The following is a 14,695-nucleotide window of genomic DNA, read 5'->3' as shown; positions in this document are numbered from 1 at the left end:
TGGGATACCACTCCACACAAGCACTTGAGCACCATGAATCAACAATAAGGTTAAACATGATCGGGAGTATCATTGTGCAGACGGCAGAGGGAGACAGATTGAGGGAGAGACAGAGGTATAAAAAAAACACAGAGCTGTGAAATGCTACATGGTGTTGGCAGAAGATCAAAGCTGTAAGATAAAACACCACTGGCCTCTCTTTTTTTTTTTTTAACTATCACTATTATCTCCTCAACCACATCTGTATTTACCACAACTCACCTGCTTGCTGAGTGCGCCCTCTGGTGGGCAGGGAGCGGGGCCCATCCCCTGCAGCATTAAAAGCTGCCACGCTGATCATGTAGGTGGTGTAACCTGTCAGGTTCTTAAGCTTCACCCCGAGCTCCGGCAGGAACAGAGTTCGCAAGCGCTCCGTCTCATTCTGGAGCTGAAACTCCCAGAAATAGATCTATAAACAGAATTACAGAGTTCAGGATTTTTCAATGAAAATCTAAAAAAAGAGGAAAGGCATGATGTAAATTTGGCTGATTTGCGGTAACACCAAAAAAATGCACATTATTGATACCTTGTAACCCTGTATGTCCCCGTTCTGAGCATCCAGAGGAGGAGGGTCCCATGTGACATCCAGCTGTGTGGCTGTTGAGGACTGGACCACCACATTTTGAGGAGGGGATGTTGGTACTAGAATGTGGCAGTGTAAACAATAATCACAACTTGCTTGACACCTAAGAAATACAGATTAAAGGTAAGTAGCACACATGCTGCACAGTGACAGAAGAAACATACCCGCCTCTCCAACAAACACTTCCTGTGGTGCACTGCTGGGACCCTCCCCCACAGCGTTATACACACTGAGACGGATCTCATAGCGTTTGTGTTTACTCAAATCTGCGAGGAGAGAACCCATGGCAGCATTATAACAGAACAGTTAAGATAAAAGAGCGAAAAAGAATTTACTCCAGAGAGACACACAGCCATAGTGATGCCCGTGGCAAGACAACATCACAAATTGAACAAAAAGACGGTGGTGTGGAATTATGAGGCAAAGTGATGAAAAGATGGGGTTGTCGCGGGGACACGGGTAAGATTTGTCAGCGATTAAAAAGAAAGAAAGCTTGCTGAAATAATGACAGGGCAGCTTGGAGAGATTAAAGTCATATACGCATCTTAAGATTCAGCGGCGGCCCCTCAGCGGATACGACTGAGTGGGAGGATGGCGCAAAGCACAGTTGCTGTAAATTATTATACAAATGGCATATTTTCATGCAACAGATGACATGCAAACAGATGGAGAGTGACGGAAAAGAGGCATGAAGAGATAGAAGACTTACTGTCCAGTTCATACTGGGTGAGCGAGGATTCACTCAAGTTCCTGATGCTGTAAGGAGCTGGAAGTTGGAAAGGGAATGGGCAGAGATAAGAAAACAAGGGTAAATTGCAGGGTTGGGAAAGATTAGCAGTGTTAGTTGACTTTTTTGTCTATTTAGCAAAAAAAACCACCGCAGGCTTTACTTGTAGCCTATACGTTAAAAAATGGTAGTATGTACAACACCAAATCTTGAACAATGATGTCTGGTTGTGGCAAGGATTAAAATTAACAAAACAACAGCACTTACAAATAACTTTTCGTACTTAATGTGCGCAAAATGAACAAAGACAAACGTGTTTCAGCCACAAAGCCATCATAAGTGTCAAAACCGAAGGCATTTCAGCTAAAATGCCTTCGTCAGTGACGAAAAAACTAATGCATTGCAGCTACAAAGAAAACATCGGTTACAAAAATGAATGTGTTCAAACTACAAAACCATTGTCAGTGACAAAAACTAATGCATTTCGACTACAAAGCCATCGCCGGTGACATAAAAAAGCTAAAATGTCCTCATCAGTTAAAAAAATGAACAAATTTCAGTAACAAAGCCATCATCACTGACAAAAACAATGCCAAAAAGCCCACGTCAGTGATAAAAATGAATGACTTTTACCTACAAAGCTACAATCAGCAATGAAAAAGCAAACATATTTCAGCTAAAAAGCCGTTGTTAGTGACAAAAATAAATGAGTTTCAGTCCTAAAGTGATCGTCAGTGACTGACACATTGTTTGTTTTGCCCATGTTAAATAAAATAACTTTGTTTTGTTCTTACTGGTAGCTTTAAAGGTCCACTGTGTAGGATTTAGTGTCATCTAGCTGTGAGGATGCAGAACTGCAACTTTTACCGTGAGCCAAGCGTGTGGGAGAGCCATGGTGGCCGACATAAAAATGCAAATCACCCTATCTAGAGCCAGTGTTTGGTTTGTCCATTTTGGGCTACTGTAGAACTGTAGATATAAATAGCACATTCTAACATAATGAAAAAAAAATCTTATTTTCAAGAGATTTTAAACTAATGAAAATATAATTATGATTATCACATACCATTTCTGCAAATGGATGCCCCTAAGTCCTACACACTGGACCTTTAACACCTGGATTTAAAGTAAGAACATTCAAGGCTCAAGGTGGCATCATATTCTGTACAGATCCAGAAGCAGTTGATGGGTAAGGAGTGAGCAAGTGAACTCACCAGTGAGATCAGCCCAGTTGGTAGAGGGACTGTTCACTGTACGGACAGTAAAACTGCGTAGCCGGTCATAGTGTAACTCGCGGTACCTGACCCTGAACCCCAACAGGACTCCATTTATGTGATCCTCAGAAGGTGGCTGCAAAGAGAATTCTGCTTAGTACCCAATATTCACCAAATTTGGACATATTCAAAACACAGTAATTATACAGCATACCTGCCATCGGACCAGTACAGACGTGGTGGTGTGAGGTGTAACGGACAGAATTGTCGGGGCTTTGTCTGGAGCTGGAGAAGATAAGGGAAAAATAGAGAATTTTGGTGTTAGCAAACCAACACAGCTGAGCAGAGTGATATATAATTCAAACAGTCTGCTAGGAAACAGCTTGAGAGTAAACAGACATGCTGTTGACGTAAAGCACTCGCTGTGAAAATCCAAAGTCAAAACATTGATGTAAAGGCATGTTCGTACAATTTCAAAAGTGTTCTTGTACAACTGAACAGAAAATCAGCGGATAATGGCTGTGGGCTACATGGTGACATGTTCTGGTTAATGTGTAATTACTTCAGTTGCAAGATCTTACCATCCTGAAGTGTAGTGATTGCCTCACTCTCCTGGCTGTATTCACTGTCTCCAATGTCATTGGTGGCTTTCACACGGAACTGATATGAAGTGAAAGGCTTTAACCTTTAAAGAGAGAAGAGGATTGCAATACACGTGTCACATACAGCATGTTCTGCCCTGCTCACTTTCTATTTTCTAACTGAATAACGACGACTGTGGACGGGGGGGGGGGGCAAAAGTGGACTTTCACATCTACCTGTCCACAATGTAGGAGTGTGTTTCGTGGCTGACTGATGCAGAATGGACAGTCCAGTTGCTGTCCGGCAGCTCTCTGTACTGGACCGTGTAATAACGCACTGGGGACAGGCCGTCGCTGCCTGGTTCCCATGACAACAGAACTCTGCGAGCCTGGACTTCCTCTTGAGGCACTACGGGACGGCTCGTGGGTTGGGGTCGGGCTGAAGGGCAAACACACACACAGTCACTCTCAAACATAATATTTCAAGGTGAATAATTTAAATAGCTGCAGTTTTTCACACTTACCTCTCTTTTCTGTGGTCACCACCAAAGCCTCAGCTGCCTCACCCCAACCTTTTCGTGTCTGAGCGGTGAGGCGGTATACGTAAACTGTTTCTGGTTTCAGTCCAGTCGCTGTGTACTGTCGGGCGCTGGGGCTCAGCACATCTACTGTGGCTGCGTTGCTGTTTGAAGAGTTTCTTCTGTATGCGATCTGATAGGCTAAGAGTACAATCTCACATCAATATAAAACCATGAGAAAAAAAGGTTGTGCAAAGAGAACAATTCAGCTGCACGACAAAATCAAACAAGACTGTATTTGAGGGAAAATTCAGTCTCATGATGATATATCAGGTCATAGATGAAAGTCTGTATATAGTAAACTCACCCAGGATGATGCCGTTAGGCTGCGCAGGAGGCTGCCAGATGAGCCTGACTGAGGTGGTTCTGACCTCTGGGAAGAGGATGCCAACTGGGGGGCCTGGTACTGTCACACGAAAAATGACCAAAATGACAAATCAGAATAAAGTGTTGGATGTGGCATAAATCCATTGATAAAAACTGAATCAAAGAAACCGTCTTAGAACACATGGCCACCAGAGTTGTGGACTCAAGTCACATGACTTTGACTTAAGTTAGATTACAGTCACAAATTTGATGACTTTCTACTTAACTTGAAGAAAAAAAAAAATCAAAGAAGACTTGCAACTCAACTTGGATTTTAACACCAAACACTCGTGACTTCAGTTGGACTTGAACTTGAAATCTTCCCAAAGCCCAAAGCTTAAGAAGTATGTTGTTTAAAGAGTGCTAAAACTCAATTAATTTCCCTTCATTTTCTGAATCAAATCTTGTTAAGGCTTTTCAGTCCCAGCAAGTCAATAGTAAATTCCCTAGATCCACTTTGTTTAAAGCAATTCAACATCTTCCAATCAAGTTGCAGGAAAGAACCATGAAAGCAAACATTACATAACTGAGTGCAAGTATGAAAAAAACATACCAAAGTTAATTTAATTTGTCTATAAACATTATGCAGTGGTCAACTAAAAATGAACTGCAGTATGCAAAATGATGATGGTATGATGGATATATTTACCGTCATCCAGGGTCCTCTCTAAAATGGACGGCAAGCTGCTCCTTCCGTCTCCAATACGTGTGAAAGCGAGGACTTGGATCTCGTACAGGACATACTTGCCCAGACCACTCAGCTGGACAGTGTGGGTGGTGTTGCCCTCCACTGCCCAGAAATTGGGAGCTGTGTCTGAGTCCTTCTCCTTATATACAACCTGAGATATGTTGTTCAGATGACATTTCAACTGATGAGGAAATAGGTAACAGTAACATTCTTTATGCTTTTATGGCTTTCAAAGTGATTGAGCAGCACACAGTCTGCTAAATATTGATGTTGTTAGCACATATTTTTCTAACATAAGAGGTCATGCTTAGATGAATGGTGTATGCTGGGGGATGACTGTTGCTCTCTGACCTTGTATCCCAGGATGAGTCCATTGCGGTCAGCCTCTGGGACTTCCCCCCATCGCACCAGGATGCTGCTGGATGTGGTAGCGAACGCTGACACATTGGTGGGGCCGCTGGAGGGCACTGTAGCAAGAGGTGAAAGATTTAGTTTAGCATGTTTCAAACATGATGGAAGCATGTGTTTGGCATATTTATGTTGCCTTCCTCACCAGACTCCCTGGTCCTGCCGTGGACTGGCTGGCTCCAGGGCCCAGAGCCGATACCATTGATGGCCTGAACTCTGACCTCATACTCTGTCCACTCCTCCAGGTCCTCGATAGTGAACTCCCTCTCCAGCCGGTCCATGATGACATGGGAGAGAACGCCCCCTTTAGATCCGGCTTTAGAGTATTGGACCCGGTAGCCGACGAGATCTGGATTCCCGTTGTACTCCCACTCTGGAAGAGGCTAAGAGGATTTTTTTTTTTGTTTTGTTTTTGTTCCCCAAGTTCAATCGAGATCAATATAAATGACATCATAACTGAGTGCATAATGAAGCAATAAGCCATGAGAGGCTGTATTTTACAGTGATTTTACAACAGCTAAGAGGCGTTGTCAGAAATGATGAGAAGCAATATGGAAAGAGAAGCTTAAACCCTCTCAGCGCTCAGTACTGCACTTAGTGGTTTTAATAAAATGTGGTAATACTCCATTGTCTTAAAATAATAGCACATTCAATAAATCTCTTAAATCAATAATATAATTTTAATATGTAGCAGGCAATAAAGTTTGAGAAGGGCACAGGTAGAGGTTTGAGAGATTCATTAATATTGAAATTAGCTGCGGTGCTTAAGTGTTTTCAGGGTGTTTGCAATCACTCTAAAACTCACTCAGCCAGTAGGAATCTATTTGGTTTGCAGTACATCTTGCACTGACACTTAGTGAGCATGGTAAGTGAGAACACTTACCTAAATATGCACTGGGCTTATTTCCATGGAAGTGAAAGACTTCTAGATGCACGGTGTGGACCACAAACTTTTACTGCAGTTTAACACACAGCTTTGGAAAAGGCTCGCAATCACTAAGCTCTGCCATTAATTTGAAGAGTCATATCACACAGCTGACACCCATCTGCTGTTAAACCCAGGTGACGTGCACTCTTTATAATCCTGCAGGAGCTGCAGGCGCACCTCGCCTCTGTCTCTCCCTGCCTGGCACTGCTCAGGCACTGGCACGGTGATGATAATGGACAGATGTAGCAAAGAATACATTGGCCAAATGCTGACGCAGGAGGCAGCAATAATCAAGGACAGAGCGCGCACAGCTTTCCAAAAACATTATCGTTGCCATCAGCTGTATTCATCATATGAAGCCCCAAGAGTACACATTTATAGAAGAATGCAGGCAACATTTCATGACAAAAAAAGTACACAATTAAGGCATAATAAAGTGGTGCCAAATTCTGAATTGAGTTTTTCCGACAAAAGGGATGCTTGTGATTCAGCTGCTGAAGCCGTCTGTCATAGAGAAAGTCACCATTTAATGTCAAACTTTTTTTGATATATGAAAAAATTAGATTTTTTTGATTTGAATGGGCAAAATGAAATTGCCTAAATCTGATTTAACAAGGCTTATCTTATCAATGTTGCATGCAATTAATATCCCAAGGGCATTTTGCCAATTCAGTCCCAACATGATTTTCCACCAACGAGAGGACAAAAAGACAGCAATTTCAAATATCTAATGTGCATTCAAAGGCATACCTTATCCAGCCCAGTCTGAATAGGAACAACCCAGACATGCATATCTAAAGCTAAAAATAATCTAATAAAACTCTGCTAACTTCATACACCCTGAGTCAGACCTGATGTGCACTCACAACTTACCACCCAACGAAGCCACAGACTGGTCTCACTGGCTGTGCGCAGGGTGACATTGGCGGGGGCGATGTCTGGAGGGGCCTGCAGGGTCTCAATTTTCCTGGAGGGCTGACTGGGAGGACTGGTGCCCACAATGTTCACCTGACGCATTCGGAACCTGGGGTCAAAGAAAACCAGCTGATGGTGGATAAATCATCAAAAGGTGGTTGTTTGATCAAGATGTGATGGTGATACGTTAAAGGATTAGATCATTTTTGATTAGATTTTGATTAAATTTTAACAACGCCCAAAGGGAAACTAGGTCATCGTAGTAGCAGAAAAGAGGAGCTATTTATAAGTAGAAAAATGAGAAAAAAAATTTAAAAAGTAACATATTCTAGATAGCAGTAAACTGATTAATCAGGATAAAGGATAACCAGTGACAAATTTCTATCTCAGCAGACTTTTAACTTTGCAACACTTTCATACGACAGGTATGCAAGATCTTTATTTCATATTAGATTAGGTGTCATGGAAAAATTATTCAATATAAAAGTATTTATCATCATGTATAGTTGTAATAACTGTATGAATGTAAGATTTAGCCATGTCATGGTTTATGTACTTTCAGAGGCCTTCACAGTCCTTCACTGTCTGCGTGCAGGCATGTGAGGAGGCTCCAGAGTGTCTGAAGGTTACAGTACTATAACATCAAGACCTTGTGGATGTTCTAACTACAAAGTCAGACACAGCTGTATGCTGTGTGAAATTCACAATATGTCTTGTCCATGTATGTACTGTACCAAGAGCTTTCTGGATTCGATTTGTCTTGTCAGTTAACTTAATTTTCAAGAAAAATAACTGTGGCTCATCAAGTTTATTTAATTAATTATCAAAATGAAGATCGACTAAGAGCAGAAGTTTTTCACATCATTAGGCCTGGGAAATATATCAACATACAGGGATTCCACACATTTTCATGGACAAAATTAACTTTCCATGACTCACATGGAATTGTTTGCTATACTTTACTCCAAATATTAATTATTGTATGAAAATTATTCAGCAATGTTTCCAATCTGTAAAAGCTGGTTATGTTCATAGTTACTTCTAAAACTTCAAACTACGGGCACAGTCATACAAACACTTACAATATTTAAGTCTGACATGAGGGAAAACAGAAATTATTATTGTCAGGGTACTCTGAATGCATTAGATGAAAAACTCATTTCTGGATCTGTACACTTTGAGCCTTGGAATTGGATGTAAAAGGTTATCTCTACAAGATTACCGTAACAATTTTAATACAACAAAATTTCCTGACTTTGCCAAGATTTTTTAAGGATTTTTGCTGATTACAAAACTTTTCCACTGACCTTTCCATGTTTTCCATGACCGTGAGGTGATCCTAATATTGGAAGTTTTGTCTTTTCCTGTTCTAAAGGCTGCTCTACAGTAATTGGATACAATTCTCTGTACTTACTTGCTGCTCTATTATTTGCTTTTACCCACTTAGTCATTAAGGACACATTAGTGATGATTATTTATCAAAAACCATGTTGTGTAAATATTGTTTGAAAGCACCAATTGTGAAACCTATAATATGGTCATCGAGGTATTTGGTGAAAAATAGTGTGATATTTGATTTTCTTTATATCACCCAGCTCTATTTATATACGTCATCTGTATCAATATGTGTGTGTACGTGTGTGTGCTCACCTGTAGAAAGTATAAGGGTTCAGGTCGAGGACCTCCAGTGATCTTGCATCAGGTTCATTAGCCAGCTGATGAACCATCAGCCACTCTTCATTCTCTCCTATTATGCCAATCTAAAACGCACAAAAAAGATGTGGCGATATCAAATTAAACAAATTAGTGGGTATTGTAAAGCCTCTGCGCTGATGTTAAGACATCAGACATACTTTTAAAAAAAAAAAAAAAAAACACTTCTCATTATGCTGAAGTAGATATCTTACCTGGGCTTCAACTTGCCAGCGGGAAATGGATGTCTTGCCATCATAACCAGGTTTGAACTGCAGGGCGACAGAGCGAGGGCCGATGTTGGAGATGGCTAAATTGGTTGGAGGCCCAGGTAATTCTGTGGAAGAGGATGGAGGAAAGGCAGATTAAAATACATGTTAAAATGTTGCTGCTTTTATTAATAGCTGAGTAGAGTCATAGTAAGTGGTTGTAGCTCTTCAGCGGATACTTGAAACTACTTATAAACAGTCAACTTAGCATCATATAGTTATTGACTGACCTGGTGGTACACCGGAGGAGATGGTGGAGGCAGAGAGCTGGCCCTGGCCCTTTGCGGTCATGGCTGCTACCTGGATGGTGTAAGTGGTGAGGGCAGTGAGCCCTGTCACCTTGTACTCCTGAGTTAGGTTGGGCAAATAATGGGTCACTCGAGTATTGGTCCTGTTGAACTCCTCCCAGGAGATCCGATAGCCTGGAAGAAGTGGAAGTGTTCACAGTAAACACAGCTCAGTGGCTCATAAATTGAGCAAAGCAGAGAGGACATGTTAACGTTACATAGTTATCTTTAATAGTTACCTGTGAGAACACCGTTTTTCTCTTGTGGCTCCTTCCAGCTGACTTTTAGTGAGGTGTCCAAGATGTCAGTGAAGCTAAGGTGTCCCACAGCACCAGGGGCTGTAAAAAATAATAACACAGGCAATAAATGAACAGAACAACTGCCTGACATGTAATTATCTGCAAATGCTATATAATATCCTGAATGGGCAAACTTACTATCCTCATGGGTGCGTAAGCGCTGAGGCGGGCTGCGTGGGCCGTCTCCAGGGGTAGTGAAGCACAGTACTGATGAGTAGTATTCTGTGAACTTTTTCAGGCCAGAGATGTAACCAACATGAACACTGTCTTGGAAGTTGGGTCGCACCGTCACCACAGTGACCTCGTTTGGACGACTGCCTTCCCACGCCAACAGCTGGAAATGAGGCGATAAGGGACGGGGTTTTAATATGCACATTTTAGGCACACAACTGGTAGAATCAAGATTAAAACACAATTTAATGATATAAAAAGTTATATATTGTTCACACATTTCAAGTTTGTGATTCACTGAGGAAATTAAGCTTTCAGACACTGCAATGAGATTTTACCAACAGATTGCTCTTCTACCTCTGACCACTAGAGTGCACTAGTTGACAGAAAGGAGCCGCTCACCTTATATCCCTGGTTGATTCCATTGATAAACTGCGGGCTCGGGGCACTCCAGGTAAAACGCACCGTGGTGGAGTTGACAGCCTCGGCTTGTACATTTCCTGGTGGCACAGTGGGCACTGATCCAGAGGAGCGAGAAAAACCAGCGAGACAGAGAGATAGAGGAAGAGGAAGGGAGAAAAAGAGAGAATAGTGATGAGATAGGGAAGGGGGGGAAATGTACTGTAAAGAGGCACTTTCAGACCAGCCTCTTTTAGAGTGTGAAAACCAGGCTGAAGCATTTTTAAAAATTTTTTTGACTCATTTGGGGAGGTAAGAACATGCCAATCAAACCGGGTGTGAGAGCGGTTGCCTCAGGCGGCTTCCAGGTGAACCCTGCAGCAGTTTGTTTGATGTGAGCATGCGATTCTGATGTAACACTGTAAAACAGTCGGGGAATCAAACGTTAATGAAGCTGATTGGCCAGTATTGGTCCTCATATCCCCATGCTATCCTCGATTCCCTTTGAACGTATTTAAATGCACATCATGATCTGCTCTTGAGCCTTTAATGGAGTGAGTGACGGAAACATCCAATTAATGAGAGCTGAGCTAAACAACACAAGCGCCTTGTTCACTGTCGTTATTCACTGACAGTGACTTGGATGATGAAATTATTATTTATTTTTTCGCAGGGGAACAGACGAGGAAATAAAACAAAAAAACCTTCCTGTTTCAAAGTTTTGGTAATTAAACACTTTTAGCACAGTACAATTGTTTATTTGCAGACACATCAGACTCTGATTTGGGCTCATTAATCGATGGATTGATCAGGCATCACTCAAAGTAAGCACAAGTTTTCAAGGTTTTAACTATGATGTGTGCCATGAGGAAGTCATCATTTCCGAGGCATTTGAAATAGTTTTTAATCATCCTGCCAAAGGAAAATGACATGAATAGAAGCCCTATTTTTACAGGAACACACACACCTGCCCAGCATTCATAATACAAATGAACTGAGACGAATAAATACCTTTATGCATAAGAATTTGTATATGTAAAAATGAAGCAGAGAAGATCATCAAAAGCAAATCAGAAGTAACAACTTTTAAAAGAGACAAAAAATAAGTGAGGCACAATTACAATAATTTATAATATTTATATATTAGGGGGGTAATGCTACATTGATCTGGACTTATATACCAGTGCAATGATCAATGATCCAATATCAGTGATGCAAAGTGAAAACTATTAATACTTACTGTCATCTTTAAAAGGGAACACCACCTAAAGTAATGATTCAAATATGGGTTTCAATGGCCTAGGAAAGTTCAGTCAATATTTGTGAACATGGACTGCTGCTCTCTCTCAAAGCCAGAAACTGGAGGAATAAGTCTCAAACTTGTGATGTTATCGAGTATTAAATCTGGAGCTGATTTACAGACAATGAATGGGAGCCTGATTTTTTGGACCCACAGAGTGTTTTTTTATATATATATATATATATATACATATATATATATACCCACAGGAGTTTCATTTCATTGTTGTGTTCTCTGCTCTGAAACCTCTGAAAGCTCTGAAAATGTACCTTTTTACTCAGAACATTTCCCTTGGTGCTCTCATACCCCTTCTCTACCAATATGGAGTGGGTTCTTTTTCGGTTCCTGAACCTAATTTTGAACTTTTCAGAGCATTTCAACCAAAATGAAGCTGGCTCCCAGCTGGAACCAAAAAACTGCAGGTTTTCCTTATCTTGAAGTGCAAACCGTGACAACATCAGTAGGTGTGTTATATAATACAGATCAGAAACAGAGGATGAAGAAGGCAACAAAGAAGTCAAGTGAGAAATCGCCAGACAAAAAAGAGCGTCCAGGGTCTCATTAATAGTTTGTGCTTGTTTTTTGGGATCTAACAAAAAAGTAACAGAAGAACAAAAGTTCACATTTAAACAATGCAGTCTGTGATTTTGCCTTTACTGTTTCCATTGTGCAATGCCCTGTGTTGATGATACACCCTTGATTAAAAAGGTTCTGCTCAAAACTGGTGGAAACAAGGTCTGGTTCTTGAGATAGTACCAAGGTTCCAACAATTTGGTGGAAAATGTATATTAGAGTTATCTATTACATCTTTCCTGATTCACTGTCTGTGGATCTGTTACAGACTTCATTCTCCATGACATCATAAAGTTGAGTATTAGCACTCTAATTTTTGGATTTGTGTGAAAGTTGTTCATTTTTACTAATATTTTTAGACTGTCTCCAACCATGTATTAACTTTGAAAATGGGTGAAGTTTCCCTTTAAGATACACCTTTATTTTGAAATTCCCATGGCACCATTTCTGACTGAGCACTCCTCCTTCCTAAATATTCAAACAATACCAACTGTAGGCTCCTGAATTGACTGTAATGTCAGCAAATATTGTATTGTCGTACAAATGATCAATATGGTAGCGTCGCCCACAGCTCCACAGATTGCTGTTCAGTTCACTGTTTTGTGTTCTAAAACACAAATAGCACTTTTTGATACTGTAGTATTTGTGAGTTTATAGTTTACACCATCAGGAGTTGGCGGTTGTATTTCATCACTACTATTTTTTTAAAAGAACACTTCCCGTGTTAACTGTCAAAAAAAAAGGTTAACATCATCTAGAGCTGCGTCCTTTAGAAGTTTCCACAGTATAATGTTGTATCCTTATAAAACCTGTTATTTACAGCCCTGTTATATATAAAAATATAGTGAGTCATACAGAGAATAAGTATATGTGTGTGTTTTATGAGTGGTGTGGGGTTTCAGACTCCATGCATTCAGGCAAGTGTGTGAAATGCTGCTGCTTTCCTGTCTAGATGTTGCTCTCTCTGCAAGTTATTTCAGACATGCTCATGACAAAAAGTGATACAAATAAATGATGTTAAACTTGAAACCAAGATAACAAACTGATATGCAGCATCACAGACACCTGTAAGAACAGACAAAGCCAAAATATCTGCTGATTCACCCTCTCTAATGAATGCATCTGAGCAGGCAGTGGAACAGAATGGGACATGGAAACAATCCCAATTTTCTTATGAGTGCTCTTGAGAATATTTAGTGAGTCTGGTGTAGAGGATCTCTGTCCATGGAGTGGATTTAACATGACAGGGATTGGGAGATATGTGAGTGTGTTAAGCCTTTTGAAGCTTTATATACAAGTTAAAGGAATTTAAAAATCAAACTGGAAGCCAGCGCAGCATATCTAAACCAAGAAAGCGATATCCTCTTTCTTGTGTTTGTTCAAGTCGAGCGGCAGCAATTTGAACTCTGTGTAATCTATGAATTGACTTTTTAGGAAAGCCAGTAAAGAGAGCATTATTCAGTCTTCTTGTAATGAAAACATGGATTAACCTTTCAACACACTGATGCATTAGCTATAGCCTACTTTGGCTATACTTCTAGAAAAAAAGAGTCTTACATTCGGTGCCAAAGGTATAGTATAGATTTGGCTTGATGCAAGTTTACAGTGAGAAATGTAACTTTCATCCTCTGAAGACTTTGAATAGACAGGGGAAGGCATGGAACATAAGGTTCTGGAGTCACTGGGGTGTGACGGAAATATGTAGCTGTATGACACCGGGGAAAGTTCACAATGTGTGTTCTAATTATACTACTCAGCATGTAGAATGAGAAAAGAAGTCATCCGCAGCAGCTTCCTCTGGCAATATCAAAAGGTATGTCATGAGTCTGACGCACATCATCACCTGGTAAATTATGTACAGAATCAATTAAACGTGCGCTCTCAAAGAGGCCGGCCAAGGTCTCCAGGTGGACAATATGAACATTTTCTTTTTTGAAACCACACAAAAATAAGTGATAAAAGATGAAAGTGATCTAAAAACCCAAATTAAGACTTTGCTTTAAATTAAAATGAGCTATAGGCTCATGTTAGTTACAGTACTGCAGCAGTTATTGAGAAATTAGCTAAACAAAACACAGACAAAAAAATAAGCAGTGCTAAGAGGCAAATTAACACTTAAATGGTCTTGTCTTTTACATTTTAAAAGCCTTGCTGCTGCACTCTGTATTAAGTGCTGACAGCTGATTGAGACAGGAGTGAGGACAGTTGCCTCGGTCTTCTTAACAAAGTGTGTGAATCACCTCCTTCAAGGTTATAGCAAAGGATTTTAAAAAAGCGTGCTGTGGAGAAAACATGGCTCTGCTACTCTTAATTTGGTCGTTAAAAACAGATGATTGGATTAACCATCAGTCACAAGTTTTATGCTGCAGGCTTAACATTAGCCTAGGGACAAACATGATGAGGCTGCAGATGAATGGAATTTGTAGAACTAAATAAAGCCTCTGGTACTTAAAGCTGCAGGGAAAAAAATGAAATTCATAAACCAATGCCTGCAGAATCAGCTGCTTGGATTGCTGATAGGCTTACTTGGGCTATACATAGACTGTATAACATAAAGGATATGGTTAGAGCTACATCAGCCACTGGTTTGTGGACTGCCATTTTGAAGCCTCAAGTTTGGCATTTTGGCCGTTACAATTTTGATTTTTGGAGCCAGAAGTGGCCATATTTGGACATGT

General features: G+C 40.5%; 1 protein-coding gene and 1 long non-coding RNA gene across 7 annotated transcripts in view; one reads left to right on the top strand and one right to left on the bottom strand.

Annotated features, from left to right (window-relative positions):
* The window catches only part of sdk2a (sidekick cell adhesion molecule 2a), a 104,323-nt gene that overhangs the window by 14,664 nt on the left and 74,964 nt on the right, over nt 1–14,695 (bottom strand). For all 6 annotated transcript variants that reach the window (XM_088069124.1, XM_088069126.1, XM_088069125.1 and 3 more), the window contains exons 18-37: nt 10,148–10,263; nt 9,713–9,908; nt 9,515–9,613; nt 9,219–9,410; nt 8,935–9,056; nt 8,678–8,787; nt 6,986–7,136; nt 5,330–5,567; nt 5,128–5,243; nt 4,738–4,927; nt 4,030–4,128; nt 3,669–3,863; nt 3,382–3,583; nt 3,145–3,248; nt 2,778–2,848; nt 2,564–2,699; nt 1,332–1,388; nt 787–888; nt 566–681; nt 262–448 (exon numbers count right to left, since the gene is read on the bottom strand). In XM_088069124.1, coding sequence (XP_087925250.1) covers nt 262–448; nt 566–681; nt 787–888; nt 1,332–1,388; nt 2,564–2,699; nt 2,778–2,848; nt 3,145–3,248; nt 3,382–3,583; nt 3,669–3,863; nt 4,030–4,128; nt 4,738–4,927; nt 5,128–5,243; nt 5,330–5,567; nt 6,986–7,136; nt 8,678–8,787; nt 8,935–9,056; nt 9,219–9,410; nt 9,515–9,613; nt 9,713–9,908; nt 10,148–10,263 — 2,799 coding nt within the window. The remainder of the gene's footprint in view (nt 1–261; nt 449–565; nt 682–786; nt 889–1,331; nt 1,389–2,563; nt 2,700–2,777; nt 2,849–3,144; nt 3,249–3,381; nt 3,584–3,668; nt 3,864–4,029; nt 4,129–4,737; nt 4,928–5,127; nt 5,244–5,329; nt 5,568–6,985; nt 7,137–8,677; nt 8,788–8,934; nt 9,057–9,218; nt 9,411–9,514; nt 9,614–9,712; nt 9,909–10,147; nt 10,264–14,695) is intronic.
* On the top strand, nt 897–5,900 carry LOC148186456 (uncharacterized). Its single transcript, XR_015774821.1, has 3 exons — nt 897–1,081; nt 5,140–5,255; nt 5,430–5,900. It is a non-coding gene; the product is annotated as an uncharacterized LOC148186456 (long non-coding RNA).

Source organism: Plectropomus leopardus, chromosome 18 (assembly GCF_026936395.1).
Source record: "Plectropomus leopardus strain MGB_pleo_1.0 chromosome 18, ASM2693639v1, whole genome shotgun sequence".
Classification (NCBI taxonomy): Eukaryota; Metazoa; Chordata; class Actinopteri; order Perciformes; family Serranidae; genus Plectropomus; species Plectropomus leopardus.
This window is presented reverse-complemented; position numbering and strand designations above follow the sequence as displayed.